General features: G+C 53.8%; 1 protein-coding gene across 1 annotated transcript; it reads left to right on the top strand.

Moving 5' to 3' along the window:
- Positions 1–757: 757 nt before the first annotated feature.
- Positions 758–14,617, top strand: L3MBTL2 (l(3)mbt-like 2 (Drosophila); the record flags this gene model as incomplete). The annotated part of the gene is made up of 16 exons (XM_010159316.1): positions 758–1,022; positions 1,228–1,361; positions 1,708–1,831; positions 2,809–2,888; positions 3,755–3,872; positions 4,223–4,357; positions 5,046–5,134; positions 6,881–7,112; positions 7,811–7,890; positions 8,217–8,321; positions 9,477–9,624; positions 10,382–10,464; positions 12,065–12,299; positions 13,061–13,126; positions 14,037–14,159; positions 14,508–14,617. Coding segments are annotated over 16 exons (2,127 nt in total), but the record flags the coding sequence as incomplete, so codon positions are not given.
- Positions 14,618–15,193: the final 576 nt, after the last annotated feature.

Here is a 15,193-nt window from a genome sequence, read left to right as displayed (position 1 = left end):
CTCCGGGCCGTCGTGTTGTTGTGGTCGACGGCGCGGCCGCCCGTCCGCCGAGGCCGGATTGGTGGGACTGGCCCGGGCGGGATGGGCCTCAGGGCTCCCCTCGCGTCTCTGAGCAAGCTGCGGGGGGTGCCGTCCCCGCTCGTCAGCCCTGCGAACTTGTAACACGTCCGCAAGTTCGGTGGAAGAGTGACGACCCGGAGATGCTCACCTCCTGTGAGCTGAATGAAGGTAGACCCCCAGAAAGGGCCGCAAAAGAGATGAATGTGCTTTCTTTGAGGAGTTCGGGTCTTTCAGACGTCAGGAACGCTGTCTGAGGATGTGGACCTGCAGGAGAGCAACTCTCTCCAGGGAACAACCTGGGTGTCTTTGGTCTGTTTTGTGGGAAAACCGGGGAGAATATGGGAACACGGCAGTGAGTGAAACCTGATCTCCCTGTTCACGTCTCTCTAATAATACCCAGGAGCCAGGGATCAGAGGGGAATTTAGCACTGGAAGGTCGTGGACTTGGTGCTGATACTTTGTTGTTGCCTGCTTGGGTGAACAGTTGTATCCTGCTGCCTCCCTGGTGCAGTCTGTGAAATGTCTGTAAAGGGCCCTGCTGCAGGGGTAATAGCTTCCCTGGTGGGGCTTCAGACTTCTGCTTCTGGCGTTGTTAAGTGGACTCCTTGCTCACCCCGTCCAGGAACCCCCCAGCAGTGAAGGCAGGCTTGTTGTGGGGTGTAAAATCTCTGTTTTAAAGCAGACTGACTTTTTTCAGGTGGTGTCTACTTCATGCCACAAGATTTCATCTTTGGAGCGCACGGAGGAGGAAGGCGATAATGATGAGGAGGATGAATTGGACGTCTTTGGGGGTTATAGCAGCTTCCGGGGCTACAACAGCAGCATGGGTAGCGAGAGCAGCTCTTGTCTGGATGAGACTAGTGATGGTGAGGTGGCAGACCAGGAAGCTGGAGAGCTTCCAACCTCTCCTGTGCGGCAGTTGTCCACAGGCTGGTTCACAGAGGACAATGGGTCTGAGCCAGGTACTGCACTGCCTGCATGTTTTGCCTGAAGCATGTGTGTGATGGAAAGAACGTGTGCTGGGGGAGCAGCACTGGATTGAGTCTGCATTTTCTGGGCTATGTGGGAGAGTTGCTGTGTGTAATGCGGGTTGTATGGGCTGAGCGCTGTTCTTGTAGTGCATCAACCCTGCCAACTGCTGATGTTTTTGTGCCTTCCTTCTCTCAGCTGTGTGTGAGATGTGTGGGATTGTGGGCACCAGGGAAGCTTTCTTCTCCAAGACCAAACGTTTCTGCAGCGTCTCCTGCTCCAGAAGCTACTCCTCAAACTCCAAGAAGGCCAGCATCCTGGCCAGACTGAAGGTGGGTCAAAACCCTTCCTTCCTCCCTGGGGGTGGAGCAGGATGTGCCTGCATGCAGGGGTGGGTGGTTATTCTCTGGCTAATGATCAGAATGCTGTTACCAGTGGGTTGTTCTTCCTGCCCAAAGTCCCCAGAGGACGTGTGCCAGCTGAAAGGTGGTGCTTTCTAGAAGTTGAGGAAGGACATACTGATATTTTACCTGCTGTTTCTTCTTGTTCCTGTGAGCTTTAGTAAAAAATGTATCCTGAAACTCGCCCCAAGAAAGAGGTGCATGCCCTGCTGGTCAGTTACAGGGATTGGCTTCCTCTTCTGTGCCACTAATGTTCTTAATGTTCCTTCTTTTGTAGGGGAAGCCACCAACGAAGAAAGCTAAAGTCCTGCACAAGGCAGCCTGGTCAGCCAAGATCGGGGCCTTCCTCCACGCACAGGGCACGGGGCAGCTGGCAGATGGGACGTTGACAGGCCAGGATGGTTAGTAAGAGGCCTGAGGAGGTGCAGCTACTGGAGCCCCAGAAATGGGGACACCTGGAGGGCTGTAAGCTCTGCAATCTACTCCTCCCTTCTGGTACAGTTCCTTGTACTGAAACAACGTGTGTGGATCACTCTGACACAGACTGGCAGGACAGGGGACACGGGACACCTTTCTCTCCCTGCCAGTGCTAATGAAGTTCTGGTGGGTTCCTACCCACCCACTATTGCAGCCTCATTCTCGCTTCTGGTGCAGCTTGGCCTGGAGCTCTAGTTACAGTCCCACAAGGGCTGACTTCTGCTCCAGAGTCACCAAGAGGAGTTGTCCTGCTCCCAGCCATTCGCTGCCTGATTGCCCAAGGAGTTATAGTTCACCTGAGTCCTGCACTGATCAGCTTGAGGAGCAACCAGTCACTGCAGCTGAAGGAGTACAAGCTGCTGTTTTAGGGCAAAAACGAACCCCAGGGAATTCCTAGCAGGAATTGATCCCTGAGCAGTAGCCTTGGAGCAGGAGTGACTGTGGGATTAAAATCCCAGTGCTTCACTCTGATTTTCCTAACATCCTCTGGGGAAGCAAGCACTGCTGATATGGCCCTGCAGTGCTGCTGCTGGGAGGCAAAGCTGCTAAGCAGTTTAGCTCTGACAGGATGTAGTCTCCACTCCCCCTGGAATGCTTGAGCCTTGGGCTGGATTTGACTCCTTTTTTTTTGCCCCTCCTGCCACCATTTCCCCAAAAGCAAGTGACAGCAAGGATTGATTAATAATACACTGTGCCTCTTGCAGAAGCAGGTCCCTGTGCACACATGGGATCAGGCACCCCACCAGGGAAAATGCCCTGGAACGCAGAGTCCCTGTGTGTGGCGGGCTGTGTCCCAGAGCAGGCCACAGTGCAGCTGCAGGCTGTAGTCCAGAGGTAACTGAGCACTCTGTGCTTTTTCTATAATCTCACCTGATTTTTCTTCTCTCATGCCTGCTTATAGCACTCGTCCTGGGCTTTGACTGGGGAAAGTACCTGCAGGAGCACGGCTTCAAGGCAGCTCCTGTCAGCTGCTTCAAACACGTGAGTTCTTTGCTGTGCCTCACAGTGCTCGTGGGGCATGTCACATGCACGGGGTCTCTTGTACCCCTGTGGCAGGTGGTGGGGAGAGACCTGGGGAGCTGGTTGTTAAGCCCCAGCTGATGCAAGAAAAGAAGTTGGGGCTCCTCACAGCTAGGAATGGGAGTCCCACAGAGGGCCTGGGAATTTTGGGGGAGGAAGCAGAGAGGGACTTTTTAGAAGCATTGCTGGTGGTGATGGCCCAGTGCTAGCTGGGGGCAGAATCAGTTCTGACTGGGAGGGATAGTGGAAAGCTGCCGGTTGCCTTTGCAGTTTGTGTGGGTGAGCGCAGCCCCGGGTGATGTGCAGGGAGGAGCTCTGCTTATGTGGGCCTGGCAGTAGCAGTCTGGTTCCTGTCATACTGATTTGCAATCCTTGTGGGCCAAGTAGCCAAGATGGATACGTGGAAGAAAGGCAGTTCTTAGGTATCGAGAGGGCCCAGCCTCTCTGCATCTTAAGGCTCACTTGTTTTGAATTGCGATCTGTGATAATGCTAGCAAAACTTTATTTTTCTTGAGGATAGGTTCAGAAGACACAGCAGTTAGGTGGTTAGGGATTTTGATAGCATAGAGGAATGGGATAATAGGACAGCTGGCAGTGAAATTAAGTGTTGCTATACAATGTTCTGGGATCTGCTCTGAACACCCCAGTGAGATGACGGGACAGTTTGGTTGCGTTTCACGCTGTTGGCACATGTACGAAGGGGAAGGCATGCAAACCTGGGCCTAAGGTGAAAGTGTAGCCATCTAAAACACATTGAAAGCTAGAACAAGGGCCTGAGCCGGCTCTGTCAGTGTCCCCCTTCCAACGTGGCTGCCTCAATCCTTCAGGTGCCGCTCTTCGATCAGTGGGATGATGTGGTGAAAGGTATGAAGGTGGAAGTGCTGAACAGTGATGCTGTGCTTCCCAGCTGCGTGTACTGGATTGCGTCTGTCATCCAGACTGTAGGTATGTCTCCAGTGTAATTCCTGACAGCTGGGGTGACTAACCTCCTAGGTGAGATTTAGAAGGCTGAGTGTGGCTGACATTTTGCTTGACCAGCTCTTTAGAGCTCTGCAACTGCTGAGATTTTGCAGCAGGGAATACCACTGTGTGAGCGTGGGAAGAAACCAGCATCGTCCAGTTGCTGGGCTCTTTGGGAGGATGGTTCTGCCTCCAGAATGGCTGGAGGAGCTCTTAGAACCTGTGCAGAGCTCTGAAGGTCATGCTACAGGGACTAAGCCTGTGATGCCCAACTGGCAGAGGATAAATTCTTGGCCTCTAATGCTTTTCTCTGGTTGTCTGCTCTGCATTGGCAGGGTACAGGGCCCTTCTGCGATATGAAGGCTTTGAGAATGACACCGGCCATGACTTCTGGTGCAATTTGGGCGCAGTGGATATTCACCCCATTGGCTGGTGTGCCATCAACAGCAAAATCCTGGTACCGCCACAAAGTGAGTGTGGGTGAGAGGGGCCAGCCCGTGCCTGGGCACGGAGGAGCCTTGGTTTATGCCTAGCACGGTGGGACAGGTGCTCCCACTGTATGTGGAACCACAGCTCCATCTGTGCTTTGAGTTACAAGGAACAGTTGGTTCTTTGGGAAGCTGGAGACTGCTTGGACTGCTCCCTCTGCATCTTCCTGTGGTTGCCCATGGGGTTGCTGGATCCTGAACTGGTGTCAGACCTGTGGACAGAGGCTCATGCAGGTGGCTGTTTGTCTGTCTGACCCAGTGGCTAAGCTTAACCTTCGGGGGAACTTTCTGGTCCTACATCCTAGACAGTGTCTTTGGGGAGCGTACTGGATCCAGTCACTGCTCAGCTAGCAGTTAGGAGAGGGATGTTAGCTTAGCAGAATTCTGGCAAGCTGAGGTTTGCTTGGTATGGCTCGTGTTCTTGCTCCAATACCAATTCCACATCTAGATGAGTGGAGTTGGGTGTCTGCTTGGCCCAGTCCGTTCTGTAATGGTGATCGCGTGCAGCCAGTTGTGGGGGCAGCGTGCAGAACGGGGTCTGCCTGAGAGCAGGTACAGGATCTGAATATCCCTTTTAGTGCCAATGGACTCTCGGAGAGGAAGAAAGGTGTAGTGCGGTGCTGTATCTTTATGACTGAAGGAATTATGCTTTTTCCCTGTGCATGTGTAGCTATCCATGCCAAGTACACTGACTGGAGAAGTTACCTCATGAAAAAACTGGTGGGAGCCAGGACCATCCCAGTGGATTTCCACATCAAGGTAAATGTGGGAAGCTGTCATTTTATGTGTGAAATGAACCCAAAGCCAAGAGATGTGTGTGCAACACGTCTCTTCTGGTTCTATCTGTGCAACTCCTCTATGTGTCCCCTTGAAACCTGGGCAGGACAGAGGCAGCGAGACACCTGTCATGATGCTGTGGGTAATGGCACAGCCCCTCTGCCCTGTCAGCACGACTGTTTCTCTGTGTCTCTGTGCCACCAATTACCTCACACACAAGAAAACCCATCACCTGCCTTCCCACCTGCTGTCTCTGGGACCATCTTCCTTATCTGTGGTTTATATATATATCTATAATCCTTTGGGTTATAGATGGTCTTTGAAAGCTGTTGCCATGTGAACCTCTGCTGAAAATACCAGGGATGAGTTTGCTTTTTTTGCTGAAGGGCAAGGCCAGTGCTGTTCCAGCCTGGCCTTTCTCTGCCCAGTTTCAGTGCTGGGGAATGGCTCCGAGAGTCAAAAACCTTTGCCTTCAGTGTTTGGTAGCACAGCAGCCTACGGGCAGTGAGACGGTACAGACTCCCTCAGAGGGCATGGAAGCAGCTGTGCTGTGGCCTTGCCAGCCTCTTAGCTCAGTGGTTGTTTTGTGTAGCCTGCACTGAGGTTAGACCTTGTGGGGGAGAAGAGACTTTTTGCTGCTGGCGACTTTGTAAACGACTGGTGAGGGAGATGGTCCCAGAGACAACAGGTGGGAAGGCAGGTGAAGGGTTTTCTTGTGTGTGAGGTGATTGGTGACACAGAGCTGGAGATGTTGATGTAGTTGGTGTTTCCCTTGTTGCTTCTCAGAGTTGAGAGGATGTTTGTAGCTGTGGACCAGGAACAAGCAGCTTGTAGCTGAGACCTCACGACATGGAAGGGAGGTGGTAGAGGGAGACAGATGTCAGTATCTTACTCCCACCTAATGAAAAGGAGATGGAAGAGGAAGATCTTCCCTTAAAAGTTGCTCTGGATTCAGGTATAGGCTAGTTTGGAAGTCTTGAGTCTGTTTTCAGCTGCAGCTCTTAGTTGCTGCACAGCGTTCTGGAATCTCCAGTGCCAGAATGTCAGGTGTTCTATAAACACCTTGGGATATTTGTGGATGAGGAGGGCTAGGCTGTATGAGCAAACAGAAGGTCTTAAAGAAAAAAAATCAGAAGGCAGCCAGTGGCTCTTCTGATGTGCCTGTGCCTTTGGGTCTGTCTGGAGGGTACCTCTGGCATTGGAGGTAGAGTTTGGCAGAGAGATCATCATGTTGCCCAAATTCTGATCAGCGTAAAAAGGGCCAAGCCTCTTAAAGTTAACTGAAAATCCTGTTGCCTTTTGGGAAGCTACACCTTTAACTGCTCCTAGGCTTGAAACCCTTATGCTCTCTTTCGTGACTGAAAAAGGCTCACAGTCCTCGCTCAGCTGCTGCTGAGCAGAAGTGACATCTGTTTCTCACACTCAGAACGTCAGTGTGAGGTGCTGGCTGAGCATGGCTGCTGGGCAAGGGTAGGGGTGGCTGTTCCAGGGCCACAGGATGGGGGAGACTGAGGCGGTGTGTGTCCAACCGTACCCTCCTGTGGCTGGCAATTCCCTGTCCCCTCGATGAACGCACTCCCATGCACCCCTTCCCAGAGGAGTCTCCCCGTCGGCTTTGAGCAGTGCAGGGGGTTGGCCAGCATGTCTGTGGGCAAAGCTGTTCTCTGAAGGGTTTGGATAAGGGGAACACCAGGTCCAATGGATCTCACCTCTTTTGGTTCTTGCCAGATGGCGGAGAGCATGAAGTACCCATTCCGACAGGGCATGCGGGTGGAAGTGGTGGATAAGAACCATGTGTCCCAGACGCGCATGGCAGTGGTGGACACGGTGATCGGTGGCAGACTGAGACTCCTCTATGAGGACGGCGACAGCGACGATGACTTCTGGTGCCACATGTGGAGTCCCCTCATCCATCCTGTGGGCTGGTCGCGGAGAGTGGGCCACAGCATGAAGAAGACAGGTAGGGGTCAGGCCACCACAAGCATTTTCTGATTTGCTATGAGATACCTGAGCCCTGGACACCAGTCTTGACATGCTAGGAGCCAGGCAGCTGCCTTGGGACCTGATGGATAGGGTCTACACCGTTGTGTCTGCTGCTTCTCCCCCCGGAGAGGTAAAAGCCCAGCGACCTGCTGCTGCAGGCTGGGACAGGGCGACTAGCTTTTCTTATCTGAAGCAGGTAGTATACCCCCACAGTGTGAGAATGCAGAGTCTGCAACATCACAGGTGTTTCTAGTCTTCCTGAGAAAATTCATGCTTGCTTCCGTAAGACTGGGTGCCATCAGGTTGTGTTTCCTCTGTACTTTACGGAGAGGAATTCTTGATTGGCTTAGGCTAGCAGACAAAACAAGACTCGAGCCCTGCTGATCCTTTTGATTGTCTCCCTTCCTTGCTGCCTCTCCCTGATGATTACAGCTGCATGTAGAGGTGTTACCACCAGCACTCAGATCATCCATCTGCTTTTGAGCAAGCCCTGCTTCGCAGCCCGTTTTATGGGAAGGCGCAGAGGGACTGACCTGGGGTTTTTTTGTTACTCTCGGTCTCTGATCTAACTTTTATAGCTGCTGGGATCTCACCAGATAATCAATAGCCAGTGTGTTTCCTTCCTGCAGCTGCTGCAGGTTTCTTAACTCTCTTTGTTTCTTCCATTCCTCACAGAAGAAAAACGCAGTGACATGGCAAACCATCCCACCTTCCGGAAGATTTACTGTGATGCTGTTCCCTACCTGTTTAAGAAGGTAGGACAAGTCTGCCTTTCTGTGTTGGCCACAGCAAAGGAAGCAATGGTAGCATTTCCTTGGGTGAATATGCTGCTGTGGGGGTTGTTGAGGGTGGCTTGTTTGTCTCTCTCGCAGCTATAGGGCAGTAAGGTGTTTGGGGTGTCAAGGCTGTGATTGGGTAGGGGCAAGCCAAAGTAGAAAGATGGAAGAACTAAAGACAATGACAGGTTGAGGTACTTGGTTGGAGGGTGAGCTCTGATCCTGTTCATGCTTGGTGTGGTTGGTGTTGGGATGAGGCTGTCCCGTAGCCCTGGCAGCACATGGTATACCAGAGCTTCCCTTAGGTACGAGCTGTCTATGCTGAGGGCGGATGGTTTGAGGAAGGCATGAAACTGGAGGCCATCGACCCCCTGAACCTGGGCAACATCTGTGTGGCCACTGTTTGCAAGGTAAGCTCAGTGGGCAGGAGAGGGGGTCTAACTGTGCGTACCTGACATAACCCAGCCTCTCCTCAGGTCTTTGCAGATGAATAAGGACTTTGCAGGAGGGAGAGGAGAGAGCTGTCAAGAAAGGCAGCTGGTGTGTGGAGGGAATTGGGACATTACCTCAGCGGTCTGAGGAGCTGATGGGACCAGCCGTTGTCCATGTCAGCTGAAGTGGACAGCATGAAGATGAGCATGCTTTGACTGTCCGGTGTGTGGGACTGGCAGCCACCCTTCCTTCACCCTTGGGCATGCAGTAGGGACTGTTCCCCAATTCTGGCAGTGCATAAAGAAAGGGCTCTGTAGTGCTGCCTTGAGGAGAGAAAAGAGAGAGAAAGAGTTGTGGGGTGACCTCTCTGTGGGGAACGGAGTGTATCTGTATGGGCAGCATTCACTGGTGTAGGAAGCTGAGGATGGATGTGTCTCCTGCAGTCTCTCTTGATGAGGAGGTGGTGAGCTCTACTGTGCTAGTGCTGGGAAGGTTTCCTCAGTGAGGTGTGCTGCATGCCCTAAAGCATAGAGTCCACTTGGGCTTTTCTTGCTCCCTCAGGAAGCTGTTTATCCTCGTAGAACGCAAGCAGAGGACTTTAACACTCAGGGTTTGGCAGGGGGATGCTAGGAAAGCTGTCTGTGTCTGTAAATTCCAGTCATTGCTTGGAAATGGGAAGAAGTTGGGGCAGACACCTCTATCACATTGGGTAGGCATCAGTTACCGGTGAGTGACAGGGCGGGCCAAGTCTTACTGCTGTTCAGGAAGTGCCAAGTCTGAAGGTGGTGCCCTTCCCCTCTGCCCAGTAACAAATTAATGACCTGGCTGGTGCAGAGGGTCTCTGGGCTGCCAGTAAAGCCTGTTTCTGAGGGAGGACAGAGCTCCTCACCATTTATGGCTGAGTCTTTTTCACAAGGTTATTAGTGTTGGTCACAGTCCTGCAGAAATTGCTGCTTTGAGGATTAGCTTGTGGTGACTAACATGTCACTGAATGCCCTGGAGCATGTAACATGGCATTTTACTGTCTAGTGGCAATTGAGATCCATCTGTGGGGACTCTTGGGAGGATCCTTTGAGAGGAGAGGCTTTACACCAAGCAAAGCTCTACACTCATGCCCTTCACTCCCATCTCAGGTCCTCTTGGATGGGTATCTCATGATCAGCATTGATGGAGCCACGTCTTCTGATGGCTCCGACTGGTTCTGCTACCATGCCTCCTCGCACTCCATCTTCCCCATCAACTTCTGTCAGAAGAACAACATCAATCTGACCCCTCCGAAAGGTGAGATTTGGACTCTGCCCTGTGGTACAAACCTGCGTGCGGAATCTGCTGGGCATGGAGAATCTTTTCTGGGAGGTGTCAGGTTCGGATAAATCAAAATCTCACGATCCTGATCTGACTGTTTTTCAGAGAGCCAGTCCATTTGAGCTCTGCCCACATACCAAGTCTTGGTACTTCATAGAAGGAAGTAACACCTCCAGAGGGCATTAATGGCATGGTGGTTAGTTCCTGGCAGAGCAGTGGGAGAGGTGTACAATGCCTTCTGGTATGAATAAACCTGAGATCAGGATTTCTGCAAAATCCTGAGAGGCAATTGGCCTAGGAGTGTTTTTACTGCCTCATCTGGCCATACCCAAAAAGGCCTGCTACAAATTTCTGTGTTGCAGCACTTTTGTGCAGTGCTATTCAGTCTTCCTTTGATGTTGCTGCTGATGAGATGATTGGTCTTAGGGGGTGATTTGAACATGCTTCTTCCTGATTGCTGCTTTTCCTCACCTTTCTCTGTAATCTGGATATGTGACCGACACGGGTGTTCAGAGTTCCAGCTTGCATTTTTCTGTATTTGCCTGCTGGAGGAGGGTGCTGGACTGCTGTGGAATCTGTTCACTTGATCTACATCCAACATCAGGTTGAATGTGCTGGTTAATGAAACTGCTTTGCAACCAGCTGCTATGCCTCCCTCCTGCCTATTCTGCCTCTCCCAGCCAGCCTGCCCAGTGACTGCCTTCTTGCCACTGACTATTTCTTCCTGCTGCAGGGCAAGATGCAGAGACCTTCGACTGGGAAAGCTACCTGGAAAAGACTAATTCAAGACCTGCTCCATCACGGCTTTTCAACACAGTGAGTTCTGCCAGGGACACATGCAGGGATGCTTGCTGTCAGCAAGGAGGAGCACAGAGCCCTGGCTGTTACAGAATGATTGGGTGGAGGTCACCTGTCCAAGGCCCTGCTCACACAGGGTCACCCACATTCGGTTGCCCAGGACCATGTCCAGACAGCTTTTGAATGTCTCTGTGGATGGAGACTCTACAACCTCCTTGGGTGACCTGTGCCAGTGCTCGGTCACCCTCATAGTAAAAAGCGTTTCCTCATGTTCAGAGAGAACCTCCTGTGTTTCCGTTTTGTGCCCAGTGTCTCTGGTCCTGTCGCTGGGCACCACTGGGAAGAGCCTCGCTCCATCTGTGGGTGCTCACAGTGCTGAGCAGAGGGGAAGGGTCACCTCCCTCAGTCCTGCTGGGAACATTCCTCCTACTGCAGCTGAGGATACCAGTGGCTGCCTTTGACCCAAGGGCACATAGCTGGCTCATGTTCGACTTGGTGGCCATCAGGATCCCCAGGACCTTGTCTGCCAAGCTGCTTTCCAGCCACTCGCCCCCCCAGCATGTCCTGGTGCCGGGGGTTGTTCCTCTCCAGGTGCAGGACTTATTTCCTTTTGCTGAAGTGCATGAGGTTCCTGCCAGACCGTTTCTTCAGCTTGTCAAGGTCCCTCTGGATGGCAGCACAGCATTCTAGAATGTCAGTCCCTCCTCCCAGTTTTTTGTCCAGCCAGTGTGCCGAGTTTAGCGTGACACCGTCATGTCATCCAGGTTACTAACGAAGATGTTGGACAGGATTGGACCCAGTATTGGCCCCCGGGGTACACTGCTGTTTACTGGCCTTTTACTAGACTTCGTGCCATTAATCACCCTCTGGGCCCAGCCACTCAGCCCATTTTCTGTCCACCTCACTGTCTCCTTGCCCAGCCTGTGCTTGTGTCAGCTTCTCTACAAGGATCTTATGGGAGATGGTGTCAAAAGTCTTCCTGAAGCCAGGATGGGCAATATCCAGTGTCTACTGGGCTGCTCTTTGCTGCCAGTCAGCATTTGTAAGGACAGCCCAAGCCATGGAAGTATGTGCTTTTCCAGTAAAGCCCCTGTTTGGCTGGTCAGGGCCAGCAGTGTCATGCCTTTGTGGATGTAACGATGTCTTGGCGCCTCTGAGTGTGACCTGTGATTCTCTAGTGTTTCCAGGAGCTCCAGGTTCCTGGTGGTTCTACTGTGGTCACGTGGCTGGCACTTGAGTGGAGGGGTCTCCTTTGCATTGCCAAAACTGCAGTACCTGGGCCTGTTCCCATCTTTCTGATTTCCCAAGGCACTCTCAGGCTAGTGCATGCGTTTGGGTGGCCTGTTGAGCAGCTGCCTGCTGCTCCCCCTCGGTCAGGATCTTGTTTCTAAAGGCTGGGCTGAGATTCAGGAAGGATGGCCTTGGATGTATTCGTGTGTGCCCACTTCTGTTGCGTGACCGGTTGGTACTGTTGCACAGCTGTGGCCTCATTCTCGCTCCCTGCTTTAAGCTGTGAGCAGCTCCCTGTGGCTGTTCGAGGCTGCGGGTGGCGCCTGTGCGTTTGGACAGGGTGCAATGGCCTTGGGTTTTCTTTTGTTTCATTTTTGTCTGTCCCCAGGACTGCCCAAACCACGGCTTCAAGGCAGGCATGAAGGTGGAAGCGGTGGACCTGATGGAGCCCCGGCTCATCTGCGTGGCCACGGTGAAGCGTGTAGTCCAGCGTCTCCTTAGCATCCACTTTGACGGCTGGGACAATGAGTATGACCAGTGGGTGGACTGCGAGTCTCCGGACATTTATCCCGTGGGGTGGTGCGAGCTGACGGGCTACCAGCTTCAACCACCCGTTGTTCCAGGTGAGCGAAGGTTTGACTGTGGTTTCGAACACGAGAGGCAAAGGGTTCCTTCCTCCTGCTCTATGAGTGGCTTCTCCTTTTTGGGCCTCATAGGGAGGAGAAAACGTCCTCCTTGATTTGCGCTGGCTACTGTAAGTCGTCCTCCGCTGCCACACGCTTGCAGCTGGTAGAGGGAGGAGTCACTGGTGGGGAGGGAACAGCCTGAGATCCGAGGTTGGCTCTGGTTCCCCGACCTGCACACTGACAGATAATTGCTCCTGAGGAAGTCGGGTAGGGTTCCAGGTGGTCCTATCCCTGCATAGCTCCCTTGCACTAAGCGTGCCTACGACCTCAGCCAGGTAGCCAGGGGAGCTCGGCCCTCGCTCCCTTTTCTCATCAATTCTCTGACTCTGTCTGTAAAAGATAAGAGCATCCCTCTCCAGGGTTTATTCCTCTCCTCCTCGCGGGGAGGCCACTGCCTCGCCTTGGCGGAGGTTTGCCTTCTCGTCCCAAGCTGCGCCTCTTGCTTCTTTACTGCCCCCGCCAAATCTCTTACTGGGCCTCTCTCCCCTGCGCTGCCCCAGCCTGCCACCCCGGGCCCTCGCCTGGAAGCACAGACGGCAACCGCGCTAGCACCTCGCTTTGCCCTCAGCTGGTCGTCCCGGGGAGAGGGCGTTGGCTCGGGGGGACGGGTATATCTTGTTTCTCGCTTATGTCACTTCATCCCAGTTACCTACTGGTTATGGGACTTGGCTTTCGTTTCCCTCTCGTCTCTATGACAGAGCCCACAACTCCAGTGAAGGCCAAGGAGGTGCCCAAGAAGAAGAAGAAACCCTATGGAAAGAAGAGTGAGTGATGTTCCATTAGTGCCCTCCGCTCGCTCGCAGGCTGGGCCCAGTTAGAGGAACCCTGTCCATGTCCCCCTTAGAGCAGGAGAGAGAGGCCTTGTCTTGCTGTGGATGCCCTCAGTCAGCTGTGGGTTTGACAGCTTCCTTCCTTCTTAACTGCCGCCGTTGCCTCTGGCAGCAGAGCTCTGTGTGTGTGCGGGAAGGATCCGTTTCGCAGTCCGTTTTCTGTCGGCCGAGGTGTTGATGGCGCTTGCTTCTAGGCGTGAGGTTGTGCTGCTTTCCCCGCCGTGTCCGTGGTCGGAGGGAGGCTGGCGGCTGCAGCCCGAGGCTGGCCGGCCAGCCGCCCGCCTGCTTTGTGCCGAGGGAGCGAGGGCCTTAAGATGGCTCGAGAGGCCAGTAGCGGGGCTGGACCGTGTTACCGTTCCATCTTGTCGTCGTTGTCGTCATTGTTGCAGTAGCTGTGGCAAATGATGCTTAGAAAGGCAAGACGTTCCTTCCTGGGGGCGGGGGCGGGGAGGAAGTGGCATCTAAAGAATGTAAAGACCTTCAACCTAAAAAAAAGTCAGCTAAAACCGCAGGCGTTACCGCTGCAGCGTCCGTGCCTCGGAGCCGCCGTGCCCGCTGCCTAGGGCTAGGCCCAGCCAGGTAAGCAAAGCTGACTCTAGACTGCTTCCAACAGGAGCCGCTCCTCGGAAGTTGAGCGCGCGCTGAAGGCCCTTGCCTTTAACGAAGGAGAACGCGGAGGCGCGTGTTTGGAGATGGCGACGGTGGAGTTTTTCTCCGGTTGGCAGCTAATGACCGTGTAGCTTGCTGGTCTCTGGCCTGTGGTTTCTTGGTGGAGCAGGGTCGCTGGTTTTCCTTGGGGGAAAGAGACACGCTTTTTCCCACGCTCTGTTATCTCTTTGTTAAGGAAGAAGGTTACCGGCCAAAACCCGCAACATCAAGCAGGCTGTCAAGAAGCCTCCCGCCCCGAAGATGAAACGAGAAGCAAAAGCTGCCAGCAAGGCTTTGCCAGAGCTAGCACCGGATGAGAGTAAGGGAGTGAGTTGCTCTGCCCAGCAGCCGCTCGCGGGGACACCCTGTGTGCCACCCACTCTCTGCTGCCTCTCGGCCCCAGGAGAAGTTGCTGCCGGGAGCCGGCAGCTGAATGCTGCCAGGGTTTAGTCCCGTCCTAACTGCTGTCGGGCCCGTGGATGGATTTGGGCTGGCAAGACAGGGCTGCCTGTGGAGAGGGACCCTGGAGAAGTGGGGCAGCTTACCCGGGGTCTCCTGGGTATCTGCGAACTGAGCTGGACCCGGGGGGGGCGGGCTGTAGGTAGAGCACGGCAGCGTGGGTTGGGTTTACTTATTTTTCCCTCTCTCTCTTTCTGTCTCTTGCTAGTCATCGCTGTGCAGGTGAAGGAAGAAACCGTGGAACCCTGGTTAATGGAGTTTGGAGACACAGAACTTCCCGTTCCTGTCAGCAGCATAAAGCAGGAGGTCACAGACTGATCCCGGGGTAGCCCTGCAGCAGCCCGTGCTTCACCCTGGGGCTCTCAGGGAAGGCCCTGGCGAAGGGAAGCAGAAGGCTAACGGAGCCTTCCCTTTTTGGGGCAGATCACCCTGCAGCATCACGGCCCCGCTTTCCTGCTGTGCAAGAAAACCTCCCCCGGACCCGTAACTTCAAGCCCTGGGAAACAGGCTCCGGAAAGGCAGTGGGCGCGCTGAGGAGCGTGACCAGGGTGGCTGTTGGGGTTCTGCGCGCCTGGCTTCGACGGCACCTTTCTGAGCAGCAGCTCCCGTGGGGAAGGAGGCTGCCAGGGCGCGAAGGGGCGGTCCGGGTTCTTCGCCGCGGCTGGGGAGGTGGCGAGCGGCCATCTGAGCCGGTGCGTGCAGCGCGTGCCCGTCAGGAAACGGGACTGCCCTGGCCTAGGCCCTGCAACCCCTGAGAAAGGATGGTGAGAGCGGAAAGAAGTGTGGGAAAAACCCCACAAGAACTCCAAAAGGAACAATGATGCCTTTTTGAGGGAGCGAAGCACCTTTTTGGGTGTCAGCATTTCCGGGTTTTGAACCCAGAACAGCGGAGGG

This window comes from Eurypyga helias, unplaced genomic scaffold, assembly GCF_000690775.1.
Source record: "Eurypyga helias isolate BGI_N326 unplaced genomic scaffold, ASM69077v1 scaffold20949, whole genome shotgun sequence".
In the NCBI taxonomy this organism is placed as follows: Eukaryota; Metazoa; Chordata; class Aves; order Eurypygiformes; family Eurypygidae; genus Eurypyga; species Eurypyga helias.
This window is presented reverse-complemented; position numbering and strand designations above follow the sequence as displayed.